This window comes from Hippopotamus amphibius, chromosome 10, assembly GCF_030028045.1.
Source record: "Hippopotamus amphibius kiboko isolate mHipAmp2 chromosome 10, mHipAmp2.hap2, whole genome shotgun sequence".
Taxonomy (NCBI): Eukaryota; Metazoa; Chordata; class Mammalia; order Artiodactyla; family Hippopotamidae; genus Hippopotamus; species Hippopotamus amphibius.
Genome location: NC_080195.1, coordinates 6,998,510 through 7,022,678, shown reverse-complemented (window position 1 = coordinate 7,022,678; position 24,169 = coordinate 6,998,510). Strand labels below are relative to the sequence as shown.

Genomic DNA, 24,169 nt, shown 5'->3' with positions numbered 1-24,169 from the left:
ATTATATTTAAAAAAAAAAAAGAACCAGTTGGAAGTTATAGGAATGAAAAATACAATTACTGAAATAAAGAATTAGCTGGATGATCTCAATAGTAGAGTGAAGATGAGAAACAACAGAGTCAGTGAACTTGAAGACAGATCGATCAGATTTACTCAATTTGAATGAGAGAGGGAAAAACAGACTGGGAGAAATAAATAGAGCCCAGAAATCTGGGGGATAATATCAATCTAATGATCTAATATTTGTATCATTGGAATCTCAGAGAGAGAGGAGGAAGAGCGTGGAACTAAAGAAATATTCAAAGAAACAGGCTGAACACTTTCCAAGTCCGGTTATACACACACACACACACACACACACACACACACACACACACACACACAAACTTTTTACAATTAGAGTTAACGTGGAGCCGCTTCACACAAAATGTAGAAAAGTTGCAATTGTATAGCTCCTTGACCTCTTTTAGTTGTCATATCTACATACATTATAAATCTTATAAGACTATGATATAATTTTTTTTTGCTTTAAACAGTGTATTATAATGAAACTAAGAGGCAAAAATATTTTATATTTATTTAGATATTTGCCATTTCAAAATTTCTGTATTGCTTCTTGAAGATTGGAATTTCCATTTGGCATCATCTCCATTTAGCATGTACTTCAATGAGCGCAGTTACAATGGCTGCTTTAAGATCCTTGGTGGATTCCAACATCTTGTCATCTTGGAGTCGGTCTTGGGCGTTATTTTCTCTGAATCTGGGTCACTTTACTCTGGATCTTCTTATGTTGCATAATTCCTGATGGAAGCCTGAATATGTGAGTATGATGTGGTGGAGACTCTGGCTCTGGTATATTCCTCTAGACAGTGTTGATCCTTTTGTCTAAGGCAATTGATTTGGTTGGATTCGAAGTGCAAATTCTCTTGGTTCAGTTCTTTTATCTTTAGCTGCTCTGTGTTGTCCACCCCACGCATGTGTGTGTGGTCCAGGGGTCATTCAAGGGCATGGGCAGTTTAAACACAGAACTTGGGCTCCCAGTCTTGGGAGCTCTTCTGAGGCTTCCCGCTTCCCAGTGGCTGTGGTTGCCCAGATGGTCTGCTGGCTGTTCAGGCCAGAAAGACTGTGGGTTGAAACAGACTTGGTGCTGCCCTCAGGATAGAAACCGTGAAACATGGGAAATTACGTCCAGCTGGTCTCTTCTTCAGAATTTTATGTCCCTCCAGAATCTGCCTGCTTTTGTTCACCCTCCAGTATTGTTTTGTCCAGAATTTAGAGCTGGGGTTAGTTGGGGCTTAGTTCATAATGGGAGCAGAAACCTCCTTGAGGTTTTGATGGGAAATTTCCTTAAAACTCAAAATTAAGTTTGGAAGAATGACATTTTTTAAACATCCATCCTTTCCAATTAAGTTCCTGCTTTGTCTATCAATCTGGTTCTTTGATATTTGTCAGTAAAATTTCCTTCATATAAATCCTGCACATTTCTTAGTAGATAAGTCTCTAAATTTATTACACTGAAATCTATTGTTTCATTTGTCTAGAATTCCTTGTAATTAGTTTGCTAATTTTTGGAGACTGGAATTTATGGAAACCTGATTTGCAATAGGCTTTTTCCCTTGTTGTACAATTAATATGTAGTTGTCTTCTGAACACACACTACGTGTACTTCACATCAAATCACTAAGACCATCAATGGTCCAGTCTCGTTCCTGGTCTGCTCTGTAGTTATTACCCTGGAGAGCAATTTAGGTGACGATCACTGATCTTAGGTTGGTTCTGTGTCTCTTCAGTGTAGAGTTCAAACACAGGACAATGAAATGTGCTCCTGTCTTTGCTGGTAATTTTGTATGTGGTTAACTTTTAGAGCCCTGCACGGGCAATTCAGTGACAGAAAGGGAGAAGTGTTCCAGCCATCTTCCATGTTATCTTTTTTAAAAATAGACTGAACTAGCTCTGAATGAAATTTTCCAGAAACATGCAGAAATGCATTAAGATTAATGTTTTTCTTTTCTTTTGGGAAATAATCATACTTGAACTAAATTTGACCAAAAAAAAAAAAAAAAGAGGGGTTAAAATAAAATAAGAAATTTAAAAAAATAGCACATTAAGCTTTTGAAGTGAACTTACTTTTAAAAATTAATTAACAGGTATTAAAATCAAGATCAGAAAAGTTTAAACCAACTTCTCTTTTAAAGATATACAGACGACTTCTTCTTAAGTGTTACTTTTATATTCCGAATCCCCATAGCTTTCCACAAAAACGCATTTGAAGTTATACATGTGTTTGGCATGTCTCTAGCATCTAGAGAAACTTGATGTTTGTTGAATAGAAAAAAAAAAAGAAAATGATTTTCTATAAAGATCTCATTTCATACATTTCATTTAAGAAAATAAGAAGTTCCTTTAATCACATGTTATGAATAGTGGTGATACCTGAGAAATTATTCATTACAGACAGAATACCTTATTATTTTATTGCACTGCACACTCCTCTCCTTAAAAAAAAAAAATCACTGCTTCCCCAAAGAAGTTACAAAGACCAAGAGCATACTAAAAATACTTTATTGTCATAACTAAATGCATTAAATATACATTCTAAATGGAATATATTGTATATTTGATGAAACACAAATAGCATTCATCAAGGCAAAAAAATACATAGACATTGAATAGAAAGATGGCACACAAGTGAAACGAAAGTTCTCAAATACTGCAGTAACTTTAGCATCCTGGAATAATGTTTATTCCTGGCCCATTTTCTGCCCATTGGAAAAAATTGCACTGTTTTTCCTTCCCTAGAGGGCACACAAAAAAATTCTTCCCATTATTAGGCCCAATCTTCAACACTGTTCTCATGATGGAGAGTTTGCCGTGGCTGCAGAATGGGAAGGACAGATCTGCCCACTGCGGGGGAGAAACAGAGTGTAAAGTTTAGATGGAAGTAGGATGATGGACAGGCTGGGCCTCAACGCATTCGATGAGAACCGTATGGTCTGCACTGCTGTTCCTATTAATTCGACATTGTAAGATACACAGAAGTCATTTCGTTGTTGCCCTCAAAAAACCTTATATCCTATAAGAAGCAACTCTAACAAATTCACTTGAATCACACAGAGAACTGTCATAATTCCAAGTTTCCCTCTGTCCAAAGGCATTCTTACAGAAGTTCCTGCACTTTATTGAAAAATCTCACTGTAAAGCAAATCACCAATGCTCCTGCTATATAGGTCTGTTTTAGTTCAAGTTATTAAGAGCAAAGATTTGTTATGATATTAATATTAAACTTCCTTAGTCTTCTAGGAAAAGAAAGAATCCAATACAGAATTATCAGGACTAATTTAGGCAGATTCCACTGTATTATTCTTATCCTTATTAATTTTGGCCTCCAGAGAGCTACAAAGAAGGCTGTGATATTATGAATATTGCTAATAATCTTTTCTCCATTACATCTCTACAAGCTTCTAGGGGAGGAGATCAGCAAGTTGAGTAGGATGGACCCACATCTCGGGCAGGGGTTACGCTCTAAAACCATGATCAGATTTTCCCTGGGGAATTCCTCAGGAAGGTGCCACATTGAAGACAGATAGTTTCTCAATAAGCCTAACACAAGAACTTTTGCTCCAGCACTGAAACGGATCCATGTTTTCTGTTTCTAGTCAGGCACCAGATGAAGCAGCTGGGGAAAATATGGATCTTTAAACCTTCGGATCATGGTCAGCAGTGAGAGGCTCGCACTATGAGGAAGGCAGAAACACTGACCAAAAGGGCCCAGGTCCCTGTCTTCTATCTCACACGTATCTGCAGGGACAAACTCATAGACTGAAAGGTTGGGGAATCACCCACATCCATGCTGTTATTGTGCCGTCATGTTTTTTGGTTGAGCCTGTGCAGTAGGATTTGCTAAGTTGATTGTAAACCCAGGGCATGCACATTATTTTCCCGGGTTCCTCCATCTAATGCGTAAACCAAAGGTTTGCATGTCGCACTGAAGTCAGGAGGAGCAAATATCTATCATGGATTATCAGTCACCTGGGTACATGACTCAATATCTTTCTCTTGGTAAACCAGGGGGGCAACACTTCTACCTTGTGGTTACAAATATGATATACTCTCATAATGGAATAGCTGTCATTTGATTCATTTTTCTTTTTCAGATGAACCTCTTTGAATTTTACGTTACTCAACAGTTAGGCTTTAGACTAAACGTCGGTATAACTTTTAAATTTAAAGGTAAAACCAGAAATGGACTGCTATTTGTTACATTTTAATAACCGAAGTATTCAATGACATTGTCATTAAGCTTGATAAATTGTACACGTACTTCAAAAAATCCACACTGTGCTTCTCTCGGTAGAGGACAAGCATAAAAGTGCCTGCCCTTGTTTTCTCCATCCTTCCTCACCACTCGGAGAACGCAGGGGCGGCCGTGTTTACTGCAGCAGGGACTGCCAGCATTTAATGAACGAGGACCATCTGTCATATTAATTTGAAGTTCACTGTAATGACAAGTTACAAAATAACTGCAGCATGAGAGTGCTAGAAAGGATCATTTACACCACCTTACCCCATCAGAATCCCACCTGTACAAAAAAAATGCTACCAAAAAGTGACCCTGGTCAACTTTGTGTAATTACACACACTTCTACATCTTTTTAATTCTTGGCTTTCCCAGATAATTTCCTTCCAAAGCTACCTATTTATGTAAATTAAATTTAATTGAAATTAGGCATCTAATGTAAATCTCTTAAGAATAAAATCAGCTGAATTGCACATACAATCTCCTTAGTTTTCATTTGTGACATTTGGTGCTTTTCTTACCCAACATGATAGGGTGGCCAACTTTATTTCCCCTAATATATTCTCAAGTCCAGCTGCCCTCTGACCCCCAAAGGAACTAGAGTCACAATCTTCTCTATTTTCTCATTGGTGGCAAAGAGATCACTCTTTCTACTGTCCACTTTAAAGACAATTTTCCACGCTTTTCTTTGATCAAGGCTACCATAAAAGTTGCAACCATATTTCAGCCAGGAACAGGCTGCCTGGCAGAGCAGAAATGTGTATTTTGTGAAGCTAGCAAGGAAGCTTTATTCTCCCCCATTACTAGATCAAGAGTGTCTGGAGGTTACCCCTGCATACAGCGTATAAAGGCCACAAGCCGGGCTTCCACTGTGGCTATCTATGCAGAATTTTCTCCTTGAAAAAGAGTCTCATGATTATTTTTAATTTTTTTTGCATATTTTTTAATTTATTTTGCATATTTTTAATAATGCCTTTATAATAGTCTTTTTAATAAGCCAACTGAAGAGAAAAAGAACTCTTATTAAAACCAGAAGTCCTTCCCCTTAATAGACCTATTTTTAACTTTTAAATGATAAAGTTCTTCCTTTTCTTTTGTTAATTTCTAAAGAACAAAATACCATTCTTAAATGATTTTTTAAAAATACTTATAAACCAGAGGTGGGTCCCCTTTTCCTTGCCTCCTAAACTACATTCTTCACATACTTGTTCCTATAATGATGCCTTGAGGCATATCTAATCGAAACGTTCAGAGTGTGTGAGATATTTTTTCCAGTTTTATTGAGATATAATTGACATACAACGGATCTTTTGTTTGTGATGAAACTGGTTTACACTCCTTTATAAAACAGTTGCTTAAATACACTGCTTTAAATGGACTCAAGCATCCTGATGTCTGGGATGGAGTCAAGCATCCTGAGGGTAATTTCTGAAGCTGCTTGCAGGCGGCAGCGGGCGTCTGTCAGCAAGATGAAAGCAGCTGTGGGCATTGCTAAGGAAACTGATATAATTTAAAAATATTTCTCCAGCAGCTATTTCGTTGGTAGCATTTTCAGGGTGGGGGATGGTGGTTTGTATTTTAGAATCTCAGGGGATACTAACCAGAAATAGGGAAGATGAGGGGCAACCGACTTCTCTTTTCCAAACCCCCTTCATCTCAACAGTCTGCCCCCTCCCCCCAAAAGAGGCAATGTTAAAACATTAACTTCACGAGAAGCTAAACATCTGGATGGTTGTAGAGAAGTTGAGTGATTTCAAAATTGAAGCAAGTGGGTGATAAATGGTGCTTAAAAAAAGATTTACAGGGGGCAAAAAGAAGGTTAAGAATCTTCACGGAAGGAAATAAACATGCTTTCTTTAAAAAAAAAAAAGTATACACACATCCAAACATAGTTTTATATGTTATTTGGAAGGCTGTCTGAGGTAACAATTAGTTAAACATTTTCGAACCACACTTGCTTCAATCTATAAACCTCCAGGGTTTCACAAATCCAGGGAGAGGTTTAGATTCTCTTACTAGTAAAGCTTTTCTGGAGAGGAGCATGGTGGAAGGTAGGATTAAGGTAGAAAGGAAAGACCCCAGTGTCTCCTATAGGTTCCTCATTTCTGTCTTCCATGTCTTCCTCGGTATAAAGTTAAAGGAAAAAATAGCCGCATGCTATCTTATCCCGGCCCTTACAGTGTGGTCCACTGAGCAGAAGCCTCAGTATCACCCGGCAGCTCCTTGGAAGTAGAGATCATCTGCCCCTACTCCAGATCGCTGGCAGAATCAGAATCTGCACGTCAGCAGAACTCTGGGTGGTTCACACACACAGTAAGTGGTGAAGCACTTAGTTAATGCAACCAAGACATCGGCTCTGAAGACGCACAGCACATCTTAATTTTATGATGCAAACATTATCCAGGATAAATTAAGTGTTCTGATTAATTGAGGACATCAGTTCCTCTTTGTTTCAACCATTAGGTTAAAAACTTTCCAAAATGTAGCAGAGCATTTTCTTGGGTAAACTTAGCATATGGAATACTTTAACTTATTTTCATAACTAGGACCATCATTTTGAATATTAATTCAGAAGGGACATACTTTTAGGCTTGTGAGTCTTATGGTCTCTGCTGTAAAACACTCAAATATGCTATTTTAGCATGAAAAGCAGCCAGAGAGAATACATAAACCAATGGGAATGGGATGTGTCCCGATAAAACTTTATTTACAAAAACAGGGGGTGGGCTGACTTTGGCCCTGCTGGCTGTAGTTTGCTGAGGTAGAGGTCATTAGAACCAAGACTAATGCTTGATGCATAATAGGTTCTCAAGAAATGCTATTAATAAACACTGAACATGTTCAATAAGCACTGTTCCAATAACATTAAACAGAGATCAGACAAAAAAACTATTACCAACAAGGAGAGGCTTCCCTGGTGGTGCAGTGATTAAGAATCCGCCTGCCAATGCAGAGGACACAGGTTCGAGCCCTGGTCTGGGAAGATCCCACACACTGCAGAGCAACTAAGCCTGTGTGCCACAGCTATTGAGCCCATGTGCCACAGCTACTGAAGCCTACAAGCTTACAGCCTGTGCTCCTCAACAAGAGAAGCCTGTGCCCCGCAACGAAGACCCAACATAGCCAATAAATAAATACATTTTTTTAAAAGGAGGATATTACCAAGCACAGGTTTGTAATTTTAAAACAGGTATTTTTTCAATGATCAATTTATCACAGTTTAACTTATTTTATAGATAGGGTGATTGATTATAATAAAAACACTCTAAAATTTTTTGAACTAATCAGTCGCACTGAATGTAGATTTTGTAATTTGGCAGCCTTTCAAGGATCATAACCAACAAATAGAGGTTAAATGACTCATGCTGGATGCTCCCAGGTGGTTCTGACATCCTTGGGGACTGAAAACTCCAAAAGGTGACCCAGAAGCATGAATGAGGTATCAGTGCTCCACAGACGATTAGAGGGAGAATTTGGCAACCCTGATGGCAGCAGACCTGAGAAAGTATCAGTGATTTTATTCATTTCATTTCACTCATCTACGTGAGCCTTTGCGTCAGCTCAGGAAAAACTTCAACCTAAAACACATGTTCTATTTCTTTGAAGTGGTATCACTGTGTTTTGCTCTGTATTTACAATAATTAGATCAAAGACTTAAAACTAACAGTCATTCTTAACTGCTTAGAAACTGGTTCAACTATCTAATTTATAATCCAGTAGCTGGATAAAATTCAAGTCTATCTAAAGACCATTCTGAAAATATGCCCCACCAACAAAGCGTGTATCATGTGGTGATGAGATCAGTAATTAAGAGAACAAAAGGCAAATTAATTACCATATAATTATTAAAGAAAAAATGAACGGGCTATAAATCCTCTGAGTGGACCACCTGCTTTAATCCTATTATGTTGTGAGCCTCTGCTCGGCATCTTGTCCACAAGATGAACACTGTAGCTGCCAGACGAGGAGAAAAATGAAATAAATGACAGTAATTTGCAATTTATTCCTTGTAAAGTAGCTGGGTGCAGAAGGGCTGCTGGGTGAATGTATTTCATCACTTGACATTTATTCTGCTAGTTGATCTTGATTGATTTTAGTCTCATTCCTGGGGTTCTTATATTCAACACATACGCAGGCTGCAGTGTTTCTAAGTAAAGTTGTGTGCTGTGATTAATCATATGACCCTATTACTAATGGCTTATGAAGAAATCGCTTAAATTTAAGGTTACGTTAATGTTTTTTTAAATTCCTAATTCATTAGTTAAATTGTCTGAGATTTTCTACAAAGCAATAAGGACATAAAAATATGCCAAGATACTTCATCTGAGTACAACAAAAGCCACAATATTCTTAAATGATCACATCTGTTTCTTTCCACTTAAGCTACATAACAGAAAATACTGTTCAAAAATAATTTTCCTACAGGATAGCCTCCCAACTCAGGCACTCCTAACTAGCTCCTTCGTGAACCTTCCTCATGACACATTAATTAGTGTTCAGTGAAAAGGTGGTGTGATCAAGGCAGTTAAAAGTTTGCCTTCCATAGCTTAACTCAAATGTCCATATTTTGTGAGTATTACGGACAAAAGTCAAATCAGTTATTGTAAATCACTGTGAACAACAGAAAAATCAGCCAAGGATAAGTTATCAAGATTAACTGATGGTAATCAGTGAGTATAGGAAGCTAGTCAGTGAGTATAGGAAACTCAAGATTAAAGCATCTATTGACCAAAAACCATCTTAGAATTCTGTTATGAAATAAGCTTCAAGGAATCCCAGAGGTTGGTCTAGGTGTGTGCAATGGTAGTCCTTCATCTCACCACCCAAAGAAAGAATCTTTCCATCAGCAAAGACGTAGCTCATCAGAGGAGAAGCTGGAAATCAGGATCCCTCCTGAGATTACTTTAGATCCCATCCTCAGCAGCTCCTCCTCTGTGCAACCCCCACTGGCAAGAAAAGGTGCAGGGGAAGAAGACTCACCTTCACTTCATTTAAAATACTCTTCCCTTCATTTAAAGATGCTGGATATACAGTGTCTGCTTTCTGAAGGAGAAGAAAATTGTGGAGATGTCTCTCCCTGACAGAGGCATAATATCAGGTGTGACAGTCAGGAGCCCCAGATAAAGAAATTAAACAAGGTTGGGGAAGAAGAGTTCCAGGAGCTGCCAGTAATCATTAAGGGTCAAGGACGACATGGTTTATTACAATTTCTGTATCTCTGTCGACAGCAATTGGGGGTTCTTCTCCTGAATTTGTAGCTGGTAGTCTCGTAAAACATATCTGATCTGGTAGTATTCATTAATTAGAATTACAGGTTTTCAATTTCAGGTCCAAAAGTAGTACGAATGCTCTCTGAGCCTTTTTGGTTGAAACAAAGACCACCACCCCACCCCACCCCCACCAGCTGTTTGAAATACAGCCACTTCCTTTAGCAGAAATGTCACTAAAAATATCTCAGATCCATCTCTTTAGAACAGAAGACATTTACTAAATGTTATGAATGGTAGTTTCCCTTTGAGAAGAACTATCTTTCATTGCAAGAAAAGTTTAAAATAAACTGCTAACAGTGGAGATTGCTAAACAGTAAGATTATGGGGGATTTAATCATTTTTCTTTATACTTTCCAATATTTTCCAAACATTCTATATTGAGCATGTATATAGTAATAGTCAGAAAAAAGCAAAACAAAGCTTTCTATAGATAGAGGAAATTCTGTTTTCCATTCCCTTGCTTTCTCTAACAGTATAACCTAGAGGAGGCAAGGGATGCAAATTACTAGAACAGTCTTTCCGGGTTTGACGGACATTTCCAAGATCAATTCAGCTTCCCCAGCAATGGATTATTTTTCTGCATTCTTAAAACTTAATGCAAACACCTTAAAGATCAAGAATAGAAGCATCATACCTGTTAGAAAATCCAGGGTTGCAACTTTTGAGATCTGGTGATGAGTAGTGGGTTGCTTTTAATTTTTTATATGCTGGACTAAATAATTTAGACTGAGAGCAGACCACAGGTGATACGTTTACTTTGTTCGATAGTTGATAGTTTGTTATCTCCTTGGAGGGGCGCGATGTATCACTACAAAAAACATTAGTGGGAGGGTTTGGAAATTCTCCATCTAGTATCTGGTTTTGGCTTTCTTCTCTCTCCAAAGCTCTGGGTTTATTGCTGAAATCCGTCAAAACAAGGGTTGTAGTTCCAAATGCAGTTTTCCTGTTTATCTTCACTTCTGTCCTTGGTTTTCCAAAGCTATTACAAGGGTACTTCATTAAATTGCTGAAGGCAATAGGATTTTCTTCATTCTTGGGTATTGAATCTGGAAGGAGAGACCAGTAATTCTGTAGTATTCCTATAAATACTACTTATTTGAAACATCTTTTCATTTGATTAAAACATTTAGTTCATTTATAACAGTGACCTAACGTATAGACCTAATAATACAAAGTTAACTTGGGCAATTCAGAATTAGCAACCTTCTGATTAGGAAATAAAGTATTATATGAAGTGCAAAATTGCAACAAATTCCAGGGAATTAGAGGTGGCTTTAATAAATATTTATATTTGTTATGTTTTATATTATGTTTAAGCATTTAAAGGTTACTGAGCTACCAATTTTGTGACTATTAGACCACATATTAATGCAGTATAACTAAGAGGTGACACCCCACAAAGCTTCAGATCAGCAGTTAGAGCTTATATCTAGATTATCAGGAATGTTTCTGTGAATGATAAGACCAAGTGAAAGGCTTATTAAAAATAAGTAAAGATGAATTACAAAGATTTACATTTATTAAATATGTTTCAAAAAAGCATCCTAGGATTTTGGAATCTGTAATTTATTCTAAATTGCAGGTAAGATATATGCCTTTCATACTCAGAAAAAAATTGACAAGAAAATAATTAAGATGTGCAAAGGCGTTTCAGAATGTCAGAATAAATGTGGAAACCTCAGACTGTGGTTTTCTGAGGGCTCTCTGTTGAATGATACTTTAGAGGGAGGGACAGAAATAGGAGACACAGTCCCTTCTGCTGCCGGCAAAGCTGTATAAAGGGTGACGCCTGCCTTTCTGGCCCAGAGAACAAAACGCAATATGACAGCTCACACAATGTGGGGTCCAGAAGTCAAGAATGAACTTTCTCCTCTCTAATTGAAGAAAGAAAGAACACTCTGAGAACACAATAGAAGCTGCATCAATGAGATGGTTCTTAATCACAGGTTTCCTCTGAGGTTTTACATTCTCTGAACGCATGAAATTGTGAGCTATAAAGAGTTATTTTAAAGGATTTCAATGAAATCAGCACAATTGTCTGGGTAAAGATTTTAATAACAAGGGGTAGGAGGGATAAAGAAGAGAAAAAATTCAGCATTTTTCTATTCCACCTGCAAAGATATTCTTACAGAAATCCTCCCTTTCAATTTATGAAACACTTGGACTGAATAACAAACTCAAAAGTTGCTGAAATCTGCATAAAACAAAGCTTTATTGAATAATTCATTAGAAACAGTAGACAACAGATGTGATCATCTCAGTTTTTTGAGATACAAAGGCACATACTCTTTTAGCACAAGCATGTTTTCCCTCCCTGTTAAAAAAAAAAGTGCTTGACAGAATATTAGCATGGCTTACATGCAAAGGCCGGCAATTCCTTTAAACCTTTCAGAAAGAAAGCATTTTACTTCGTTATGAAATACCAAGATGGGACCAGATATATACCTGACTTTGTATAATTAACCCTCTTGGAAATGAAAGGAACTCAAAATCAAAATTCAGTCTTACCCGTAGGCCTTGAAGTCAGGCAAGCATCACATGCCTTAGAAGACGGCTTATTTATTAGTGTACAGACCTCACATGTCCACTGCTCTTCAGATTTCTGGGCCACACAGTCCACGAGATGACCCCCTCTGCTAGATGGCCAACTGAGTGTAGCGTTTCTAGCTGGCAGTGTGCTATAAGGGAATTTCTAAGGTTAATCATTAACACTTTTTTCATTGTCTTGTTCTTATACATTCTGAGTATCTTAAAAACAATTACAAAACCATTAATACCCAAATGCTACATGTTTACTATTGCTTAGAAGTTATCTTTATCTCCCTCTCTCTCTCTCTCTCTCTCTCTCTCTCTCTCTCGGAATTAAATGTTTTTACTTGGGCCCTGCTGATTACTGTTAAAGACAGAAATAACAAAAGATTTAGAGTCAAAGAGTTGTATGTGTGCTTTTTTAAACCAACTAAAAATATCTGGCAGAACCACTAGGGAGCATTTCTCAACTAATTTTTTAAGTAAGTGGAAATCTTCCCAAAGCAAAGCTAAAATATCTTTATTCAACCAAATTAGGGAGGAAAAAAGTCATGTAGAAATTAGAGCATTGACTGTAAGATGAGAAAAGTTTTACAGTTACATCCTGTGCCTCTGGAATTTCTCAACAATATCTACCGGGCACTATATTAACTAATTGATCTATAATCTATAATGATGAAAAAGATATCTATACTTGTGTTACTTCCCTCTAGGTAAAATTGCTTCATGTTGGATATCCAATTAATAGATTAGTAAGCAAACAATAAAGCCAACCCTGATTTTTGGCCATAAACATAAATCACGATTCTCTACCTGGAATTCTTAACTGACTCTCCACTGTTAGAGGAAATGCTTTTCTAAAGCTCTGATATAGTCCTGCTCTTTAGCACATGGCTTTTGGTCCACAGAGCACGTAACGTGATTGAGTAACCAAGGAGTGTCATGGACTCCTTTCATGATTCCAAACATTAATATTGAAAAAAAGTTCTTTCGGTAAAGGCTTTGCACCTTACATTTCAGAACATGAGTTCTTTGACTTTCAAAGGTAGCCTTGTCTTCTGTAACATTTTTCTCCCTATATATAACAGGTTTTAAATTCAGACTTTGGTAAAATCATAAACAGCATAAGAAAATCTGAAAGTGAGACACTTATTATGATTCTTTTATCTTTACTTACCTTGACTTTTAATGCCACTCAATGTGTCTTATCATATGTAAATTAATTATATTTCAATAAAATAAATTTTTTAAAAAAATTTCTTATTCCTATGGAACACCAGACCTTCTATAGAATTTACTTGACCTAATCCCTGCCCTCTACTTACTCTGAGAGGCAGCACCATGCATTTATTCATAATTAAGCAGACACAATTTCAGTAACCTTCAGATTTTCCATGTGCTCCAACTTTTCACCATTTTCATCTTCTATCCTATAAATTTCATTAACCATAATGGGATATTTATTGTTACATAAAGAAGCTTTGGAAGCATTCTCTCCTTACTGCTCCATCTCCAGTTGGATGTTTACCAGAAATTTCAACCTTAACACGTCTGTAGTGGGCTGAATGATGGCCTCCTAAAGATAGCAGGTCACGGTACCAGGAACCTGTCAATGTTACTTTATAAAGAGGATCTGTGCAGATGTAATTAAGGATCTTGCCATGAGGAGATGATTCTGGATTATCAGGGTGATCTTTTAATCCAAACACAAGTATCTTTATGCGAGAGAGGCAAAGGGAGATTTGATACACACAGAAGGGAAGAAGGCAATATGACCACACAGACAGAGACTGAGTCATGTGGTCACAAATGAAGAACCCTGGCAGCCACTGGAAGCTGGAAAAGGCAAGGATTCTCCCCTAGAGCCTCGGGGGGGAGCACAGCCCTGCCCACATATTGACTTTGGCCCAATGAAACTGATGCTGAGCTTCTGGCATCCAGAACCGTGAGAGAGTAAATTTCTGTTGCTTTAAGCTATCAGGTTGGTGGTAATGTTATGGCAGCCACAGGAAACCAGTACAAATAAAAGTCAGGACTCCCTGCCCTCAATTTGCAACTCTGCTAGTTGTTCGCCTCTCAGTACATTTATATCACCCTGCACTCAATCGATCAGACTGGAAACCTGTGAGCCACCCTTAACACTTCTTACCCTCATACCCCGCCCATCAGCAAATCTTGTAGGCTCTGCTGCAGAGGCAAATCTACTAGAAGCTCATGAAGCTTCCACGGCTCGCTGCGTGGTCCTCTGTGGATGGCAGTGGGGAGCATGCATAGTGGAAGCAGTCATTCCAGCTGCAAGGAGGCTGAGCGCACTGTCGCGGGTGGCAGTCCTGGGGTTCCCTGTGGGCGAGGGCGTGTGCTGCCAGCACCCCTCGCACCTGCTCAGTGCCCAGGGACAGTGTGCCCTGCTGATTGGCAGGGAGCAGGTGGACTGTCTCAAACTTCCAGGACAAGAGATGCTGCTCCGTTCCTCGCTTAGGAGACGTTACGACCTGGGCTGCAAGTCCATTCAACACATGCACCACCCATCACTGACCCGCAAACAGCCTGGTAGAGGCGGCAAGTCAGAGACAGCTGAGGGAGACCCAAAGCCTGGTGGTTTTCAAGAGAAAGGTCCTAGCAGCAGCCCCACGTGGGAACTTGTTAGTCACAGTCTCATTTTCAGATAATTTGCATTGGGTTTCTTTCACTGTGGTCAAAAGAGTCCTTTTCAAATTATGTTTTTAAACAGGACAATTATGTAACCAAATTCTCTTCCTCAAACAGGGCTATTCTGTCAAGATTTAACCCATCACAGATTTTCTTCACATCTCCCAATACTCTGTGATTGCTCCATCCCCCTTAAAAAATCTCTGCCAGGTCAAGTCTGCCTTAAAAACTGGTTTGCAGGACTCCGTAGGTGGTGCAGTGGTTAAGAATCTGCCTGCCAATGCAGGGGACACGGGTTCGATCCCTGCCCCAGGAAGATACCACATGCCGTGAGGCAACCAAGTCCATGCGCCACAACTACTGAGCCTGTGTGCCACAACTACTGAAGCCTGTGTGCCTAGAGCCTGAGCTCCACAACAAGAGAAGCCTCCACAACGAGGAGCCCGTGCACCACAATGAAGAGTACCCCCCTTGCTGCAACTAGAGAAAGCCCGTGTGCAGCAATGAAGACCCAACACAGCCAATAAAAAAAATTTAAAAATTTATATATAAAAAAAAAGAATTGGTTTGCAAACAACACTAAATTCACATTAACTAGGAACCAAGTCTCAACACATTCCCAAACTAGATGGTTTCTAGAGACGTGAATACATCTTCATATAGGAACAAGACATCCTCCCCTCGTGCAGCTCTCTGAATGTACAGGGCGTTTCCCCATGCGCCTTGACAGGGGTGTTTTCTCTTCCAGAAAATCCCTTTCCTGTCTCTTGCCTTTCATGAGCTCCTATTTCTTCCCACACTAAGCTCAAATGTCACCTCCTCAGAGAGATTTCTTTCTTCTTCCTGGGTGAATTTCTGGATTTCCTCACCCATCCTACAGCTCCACGGCCATGAGCGCAGATGTGCCCCTTGGCAGCACTTGTGTCATGGGGTTCTAATGATCTCTTTACTCCCCACATTCGATCTTGATCGCTTTGACGAACTGTATTCGATTTTCTCTTTGTAGTCCCAGTACCTGACATACAGTAGACCCCAATAACGTAAATAGCAAAAAAATGAAAAAGTGAAAAAGAAGTGATAAAGACTCTAGTAAAAACAAAGAAAAATGCAGTTTCCCCTTAAGGAAACAATACTCGCACACTTATGTGCGTACACCAGCTGGTACGTAAAGAAGAGCCAACAACTGGTATAGGTATTCAAAGTGTGGTGTGATCAATAAAAACTGGAAATAAAAATTGGAATAAAATAAAACTAAAAACTGGAAAATCTGGGGAGGACTCCAGGAAGGAGTGAGGTAAACTTTTAGTGACTGATGGAACATAAGAATTTAGATTATTATTTTTTTGTTTTCTGATCAATAAAATAGACACTGTCTACAGTAAAAAAAAAAAAAAAAAGAATTTAGATCATTACTATTGGGCTTTTCAATATTTCAACTTAACTTGAAATGACTTTAAAATGAAAAAATTTAATCAATATAATAAGTGCTCAAATGTTCATCCAGAAAATGAATGGAATGTATTTAATTATGGAAATCTCTAAGAGTGGGGCAAATATTACTGGCTTCCTTTTTTTTTTTTTCATTTACCACAAGTAATCTTTAATAATTTCCAAAAAAGTCATCATTTGAGTCTATTTAATTAATATGAGCTCGATCACAGTTTATCTTACAATAATCACATTTTAGATCATGTCTTCCCTCAAGATTCTAAGGTTGCCCCAGTCCCCAATTTACATCTTATGGTAGGCTGTTCCATGATGAATGGTCACATGTATTTTCTTCTAGTTTCCATCTCCAAAAGATACATTTTCTCAACTTGTCCCCAAATTCTTGGACCTAAGACACCCAACTCTGGCTGACATTTAGTTTAGGAAAGAGAAGACAGGGAGAAATGGGCTTAAGCTTGGTGCCTCAGTTACTGCCTGGCTCATAGCAGGTGCTCAAGTGGTTGCTGAGTGAGTGAATGAACATATTACTGGCTTTCAAATGTTTTATTATGTTGACACTTATTTTGCAATGAGTCTTGAGCTGGATGCCAATATATAAAACAGAACTAGGTCAGGAGGGGAGAAGGGATTGCAGGGCCCTGAGCATTTTCAGTATAGCACAGCCTCCCTAACTCAAAGGTAAGCCTCAAGTCTCTTTCAGGGAACCCTTGAGAGGCTTTGAATCCTAGTTTCAAAAAACCTTTGGAACAGACAATGCTCTTATTTATATGATAAATAACATATTTACTTGATAATCTGGAAGAATACAAATTTTTTAAAACTTCAAAAGCTATCAATTCTTAGAAAACAGATACATATGGAACATTAATCACTTATTCAGTGGACAAATATATATTGAATGTATTCTATCTGCAGGAAACTGTGTTATACACTTTTAATCAAATGAATGTACACCTATAATATTAAACATAAGAAACCCATGAATCTGTGTAATATAACATTATTTAAACATATTTCAGATCTCTATAATAGTAAAATGGGGTGAAGAAACTGAAAAAAAGGGAATATGGTGTGGTTTAGAGAAAAGGAGTCAAGAACAGAAGGAGTGATGAAGAAAATGAAATGCAGGAGCAAGGAGAAAAGAAAAAGATAGCCACAGACATATTTATGAAGATGTAACAGGGATCTGGACCACATCATCTCCATCCCTGGGCCCTGAGCACTCCACAGACAAGACAGCACCTCCCTCCTCCTCGGTTCTTTTCTACATACTTTTTCAGTGAACTGATCCTGCTTTATTTTAATACTTCAACTAACAACATGGGTGATAATCCTCAAACCATCATCTCCCAGCCTGTAACATAGCCAGTAAGACATCTCTTCCAGGTAGTCCACATAGCCAAAACTTTCTTTCTCTCCTCCATTCTACCCATCTTTCCCACACCTATAAAGTGGAAATTTCTGGGTTTGGGGCTGGAACTTTTTGCATTATCCTCCATATTAAACCTGTCACAATACTTGTTGGCATTAAAATTTTTTTTAAAGTATCTATTTTTTTCTCCATTTCCAGTGTCTTGACCTCAGGCCTGGTAACCATCTCTTGCCTATTATACTACACAAGCTTCACATGTGTTTCATTTTCCATCCTAACTATGCTATAATCAATTAAAAAGTCCTTAATCTACTGATTTAGGTAAGACATCAACCATCCTCAGAACCACTAACGATTCCTCCTAGTTGATCCCATCCTACCTGTAAAACTAGCGTTTACTATTTAACAACTTGGAGACTTTGGCCTGGCCAGTGTTACCATCAATGATTCCAGGTTTGTGGCCGTGTTCCTTCTTCCCCATTAAGTAATGTCTGTTTGCTCATTTATTTAGCCAAAATTCTATCTCTTTAAAATAAACTTCAAATTACACTTTTTCTGTGAGATTTTCCCAACCTTTTGTATACCTATAAACCTCCAACACCCCCAAACTTTTGTAGCACTTAACGTGCTTCATATCTGTACTGGATTATAATCACATATAGTTCAGCTCCTTTATATTGTTAATATTTTGCCCAGCCTTCTCCAAAGGGACCTATGGCCTCTTACCAGGGTCCCTTACTGGGGAAAAGGAAACTGTCAAACCTTTTGAGGACTACTGGACATCGCTTCTGAACTGACACTAATTCCAGGAGACCCGAAGTGCTACTGTGCTCCACAGGTCAGAGTAGGGGCTTGTGGACGTCAGGTGGCCAGTGGGGTTCTGGTTCAAGTTCATCTCACAGCAGGTCCAATTGGTCCCTGAACCCACCCAGTGGTTACTTCCCCAGCTCTGGAATGCAGAATGGGAGCAGTCTTAGCCATTGGCTGAATCACCACATATGTGTTTAACAGATAGTCGGTTGTCTCACCAAGAAGACAGCAATTTTGTAAAGAGAGCTTGCTAATCTTTTATAATATTATTTCAAAAGCAAGAACTTTTGAAAATAGTTATATTTTCCCAATTATTGACAAAACTACACCTCCTGGTAATCACTTTACAAATGAGATGAAAGCCAAAGCCTGGATATCAACATCAAAGTTAGAGATTTTCTACTGAATTCAGAAGAGGCTCATAAATCACCTTCAGCTCATTCTGGTTTTTGGATGATATTACTTACTGTTTCCTTCCAGGGGTTCAAATACTTGTGAGTTACGTTCTGTTCTTAATAGCCTGATATCAATAGCTATTCAGCTATGTTCTCTTATTAATAGCCTTTTTGTTAGAGAATTGGGGCAAACAGTTCACTCTAAATCAGATCTCTCACCATATGTCAACAAGTTGAGGCGTTTCCTTCTGACAGTGAGGACAGAAATATGTCATCCTGTTATTCTCCCCTAAGCGACACACTGTGATTTTGCAGCAGCACTGACCACAATTAGGACGCTTGTAAACCTTATAGTGTTTAGAGACAGGAGATCCCACTTTACGGCACTAAAAACAAATGAACAAACAAACAAACATTATAATGTTATCTACAAAATAGTGTTGAAAGATATACTCTTGAAAGTCATTTCTAAAAATAATTAGTTAAAAATGTACATATGTTTATATATATGTCCTCATAATCTTTCCTTTCATCGGAGAAAAAGGTATTGATAAGATTCAGCAATATTTGTCAAGTAAGATTTGTGTGAAATAATTGTCATTATTTTATAACATTAGTATTCAAAATTGCTCTTTGCATGACTCTACCCTCTTATCTAAACGGGATGTAAAAGTTCTATAATTTAAAATGTCTTTCATGCTTTTAAGGTTTTTATAATTAAACATAATTATGTGGTTATAAGAAAGACTAGATTAGCTTTAAATCTGATTATTTTTAGAGCACTGAAGCTGCTCGCTTTGTTTCAACAGTCAAAAAATTTATTTCCAGGGGGAAAAGCTTAACAAGATCATCTTCTTTGTTGACCTGAAAAGGGACAGTTTTTTGTTTTTAATCTTACAGATTCACTGAGAAAGACAAATTCAAATGCCATCCTAGCAGCGAACATGTTCCATTTTGGCATAAGTTCTATTTCAAAAGACATTGATATTCTATGTCACAGTTTTATTCTACTCACATACACTTAAAGCTCCTACAGAGAGAATGTTAGGGATTTACAGCAGCAGTGTGAAAACTTAAAAGCCCAGAAATATGGAGCAGCATATTACAAGCTGAAAATCACACGAACAACTCATATTAATTTAAGCTAAGTCTTGAAACACCCATCTTCATCTGGGCAGAAAATGGGGAGTTATCTGTAATCTTTCCCTAGAAGAATAAGTGAGCATATATAATATTAAGACAGCCATAGATACTCAGGACAGGTATGTAAAGGAAGAGACTCATTAACACGTTAGGCCAATTAACGAAGAATCCTACAATACCTGACTTTTTGACAATAGTAAAAACAAACATTTTGAATAAAGAAAATGGACTGTGGAGAAAAAAACATATTTATGATACTTTGAAGATAAAATGTGTTTACTTAACTCTATATACAACTTTCAAAATTTACAGCTTAGTGAGGACTTATTCTCAAAACAGGCTCTGTGATAGAGAAATATTATGATCCCATTTTACAGATTAGGAAACCTAAATTAAGTTACCTCAATAATATTAACCACACAGATGTTAAGTGGCAAAATCTGATTGAACTGAAGTCTATGTTTATCCCAAAGCATTGAATCTCTCTCTCTAGGTTACCTATGTTACTTTTATATGTCCAAAATTAGAACAAGAGTCTAAGTAAAATGCTAACATAGCCATTCCCCAACTTACTATAAAGATAATGTAATATAGTTACAGTTAGACAAGTTTGGACTGACCTATGACCTAAAATTTCACGACATTATTACGCCCATAACATCACTCCCCCCATTGCACCTCTGTGCTCTTACCACTAGATGGCTACCTACAGCCTTGACATTTTTGGTGCCATCAAAGAGAAATAATTGACATTTTACATAGCTGAAAAATTTTTTGCTCTTACCCTGTAAAAAAGAATGCTGAAATCACGTATCATTTTCACAAGGTGATGGGTCTGTTCATCTGTTAACTGACAAACCTTAAAATAGGAAAACAATTCAGGACAGTTTCATAATTTGTTCTTTACTGTAGAAAAATAATACCACTTGCCAGTTCTAAGAGAACTGGAAATAGGTTCGAAATACATGCCTCTCTTCTAAAAATCATGTATCTATTTAGCGTTATTAACAGTGTCGATATTTTTCAGTGATAGTACTACAGATAAAAAATACCATTCTTGAACTTATTTACAAAACAGAAATAAACTCACAGACATAGAAAACAAACTATGATTACCAAAGGGTATAGCGGGGTGAGAGTGGGAGAGATAAATTAGGAGATTGGGATTAACAGATACATACTACTGTATATAAAATAAACAAGGACCTACTGTATAGCACAGGGAACTATACTTGATATTCTGTAATAACCTATAATGGAAAAGATTCTGAAAAAGATTATATATGTGGGTATAACTGAATCACTTTGCTGTACACTTGAAACTAATATGACATTGCAAATTAACTATACTTCGATTTTAGAAAAAGTAAAAAAAAAAGAAAAAATACCATTCTTATTTATAAACTTTAATTCTAAATTCAAGTATTTATTAAGTATCTATTCTGTAATGGAAATCTTCCAAATCCCAGCATTGCCTATCACAGCCACCTTGAGAAGTCTTGCAGGAGAAAAAGGAAAGGACGAAAAGAAAAAGAAAAAAAAAAAAAAATGACCAGAAAGAAGCAGAGGAGGGGAAAACAGGGACAGGAGCAGATGACCACCAAGGTCACTATCAAGCTTTAAAAAGATATGAATTTATAGACATGCATTAATATTAAAGCACTTGTTAACACATGGAAGAACTCAGAAACAGAGCTTACTGAAGAATTTTTTTTGTGACGCAGCCTAGCATAAATCTCAGGGTTACCCTTGCAGAATTAATCATCCTTTGGCACATGTCATGTAGTTTCAGTGGTAATTTCAGAAGAAATTCTGTCTGTTGACTCACCTCTGTTGTGTATATGAATACCTATGTGTATCTTTATACAACAGAAATAAATTTATCAGTCCCATAAAATCTAAAACCATCTAATCAACATAATCCTAAACATGTTATCTATTTTTCTCATTGATTTAAAGTTTAAAACATACGTACTTCTCAAACTCATTTATTTCTTACCGCATCTTATATACTGTGTTCAGTCACATCTTAAAATGCTAAACTACACTTTCTCAATCATTGTACGTGTGCTTTTAGGGAGCTAATAGCTAAACTTCAGAAACATTAATTTTTAGCCCCCAGGCATTATGGGCAAATGATCTTTTACTAGATGAATGGCTGGCTGGATGTGCTGATAAAAAATAAATTGTCAGTTTGTCAAAGATAATAAAATGCTCTGAGTAACAACACTCTGTGTTCTTTTTTCAAAAACATTTTCCACAGAGATCTAGGTGATTTTAAAAAGCTCATAAGCTCATTCTTGTTAAAATCCTGTTTCATTATTCCCATATTACAGAAATTTGACTAGCTTATTCCAAGGGTCAACAAACAAAACCGAATCTACAATAATTATCAACTGGTTTCTTTGAAAATTTATTTCCTACTGATTTGGATTTTATAAAAAATATCTGGGAAGCAATTACACAAAACAAATAGGTATCTTTGGACTCATGCAAAAGATGATTTAGCTAATAGAGGGTAGGGGTCTGGATAAAAAAAGCCCTAACGTAGCTTTCTTCCTTGGAAACTAGAATATATGTATCCTTCCACCTGGGTTTGAGTTCTAACCTCTCTGTCTGTCTTACAACTTGGTCCTGTTAATCACCATTCCCTTTTCTTACAATGTTAACCTCTCCCTCTCTGCTAGCTTTTTTTTTCCCCTCCAACATATAAATAAGTTCACGTCTCTGCAGTTGAAGAACGAGAAAAAGAAAAAAAAAACCTAAAAACCCAGTCCTTGTCCTGACATCTCCCTCTAGCAGTCTAATATTTTCCCTTCACTCCAATCTACGCTATTTTAACAATTACTCTAAATTTTGCTTTCATTTCCCCACTGATCACATATTCCTTAGTCTCTGCTTCCTGGCTTCTACTCTTACCGTTCCACCAAAACAGCATTTTCTAATGTCATGAATAACTATAAACAGGAATATGTGAGTGTGTAGAGTGTAGATTTAATATCCCAGACACTAAAAGAAAGTTGTAAACTTAGTTCATTCACACATTCAGTGACTATTTCTTCAATGCCTTCCACCTGCCAGACACTGTATTCTAGATGCTCGGATACATCAATGAACCAAACAGACCAACTTCCTCCTGAGAGACTCTGTTCTAGCAAAAGCCAGGTCTTAAGCTATATATACAACAAGTAAATATCAGGCTATACTTGACAGTGATCGGTGGTTGGAGAAAATAAAAAGCAAAGCAAGTTACGGAAGCCGGGGAGGATGACGTGGGCGGTGGGGATGCACACGGCAACACAGAGTGGCCCGGGCTGGCCTCACGCAGAAGCTGACGTGAGCAAAGACCCCTGCCGTCCGTTTGGGAAGAATGTGCTGCTGCCATGCCGACTTAAGTGTTCCACGTTGGTCCCTTCACAGTGTTTCCAAATACAGGAATCATTGAAAAAATACTTAAAGCCTTACTTTAACAGAGGGATGGAGGCCACTGTCAAAGAGCGCTTCGTTTTTGATGATGTTCCCCACCCCGGGCAACACTTTCTGATCCATTAACACGTCACACAGCATCCGTCCCCTCTGCTTTCTCACTTCACTTTCTGCTCTCGAGAAACTAAATTTAGGTGAACATACATCTAATTCTTCCATTTTTCTTATTCTCTGCTGGCTTTCTGTGGAGCTTCTATAGAAAGGAACAAAACACATTAATCATGTGCCTGGTTACGATTCACCATGTGTCATTTAAAACGAGCTTTGATATAAACATAAATACTTCATGTTAACCAGCTTATGAGTTACATAGCCAAACAACGAGGACCCTAACAAACTATGTTATTTGAAGACTCTTTTAAAACGATGTTTTATCAATTATAAACCACTTCTTAAAATTTTTGTTTATTTATTTATTTATTTATTTATTTATTTATTTATTTATTTATTTCCACGTGTGACCTCCCAAGCCCAACTGCAGAGCCAACTCGGCAGTTTGAAGCTGAAGCACTTTTTAATTTAATTTTTTACCTCATTTCTACTGATGAGTCCAAGAAACAAATCAGATCTCTGGTGAGTTGTACTTCAAAAACAGGAGAAATTCCATTTTTATTTTTAGACTCAAGTGGATTAATCATGAGGGAGCCCTTCATTCCGAAGTGAATCCTGGAACAAAAGCAAACACATCTTTGAGCGGCAGAAAGTGTATCATGTATCAAAGTTTTGTCCCTTCAGTTTTTGGAATGTAAGCAAACAAACGGTAGTCACA

General features: G+C 37.6%; 1 protein-coding gene across 2 annotated transcripts in view; it reads right to left on the bottom strand.

Moving 5' to 3' along the window:
* Positions 1 to 2,545: 2,545 nt before the first annotated feature.
* NEIL3 (nei like DNA glycosylase 3) overlaps positions 2,546 to 24,169 on the bottom strand; it is a 41,807-nt gene continuing 20,183 nt past the window's right edge. The window contains exons 3-10 of one of the 2 annotated variants that reach the window (XM_057697896.1): positions 23,932 to 24,066; positions 23,380 to 23,593; positions 20,699 to 20,773; positions 18,991 to 19,157; positions 12,076 to 12,245; positions 10,202 to 10,613; positions 4,322 to 4,496; positions 2,546 to 2,904 (exon numbers count right to left, since the gene is read on the bottom strand). In XM_057697896.1, the coding sequence (XP_057553879.1) occupies positions 2,722 to 2,904; positions 4,322 to 4,496; positions 10,202 to 10,613; positions 12,076 to 12,245; positions 18,991 to 19,157; positions 20,699 to 20,773; positions 23,380 to 23,593; positions 23,932 to 24,066 (1,531 nt within the window). In that variant the 3' untranslated portion in view covers positions 2,546 to 2,721. Of the gene's footprint in view, positions 2,905 to 4,321; positions 4,497 to 9,277; positions 9,341 to 10,201; positions 10,614 to 12,075; positions 12,246 to 18,990; positions 19,158 to 20,698; positions 20,774 to 23,379; positions 23,594 to 23,931; positions 24,067 to 24,169 lie in introns of those variants that run through there. The other variant, XM_057697897.1, reaches the window with a different exon arrangement.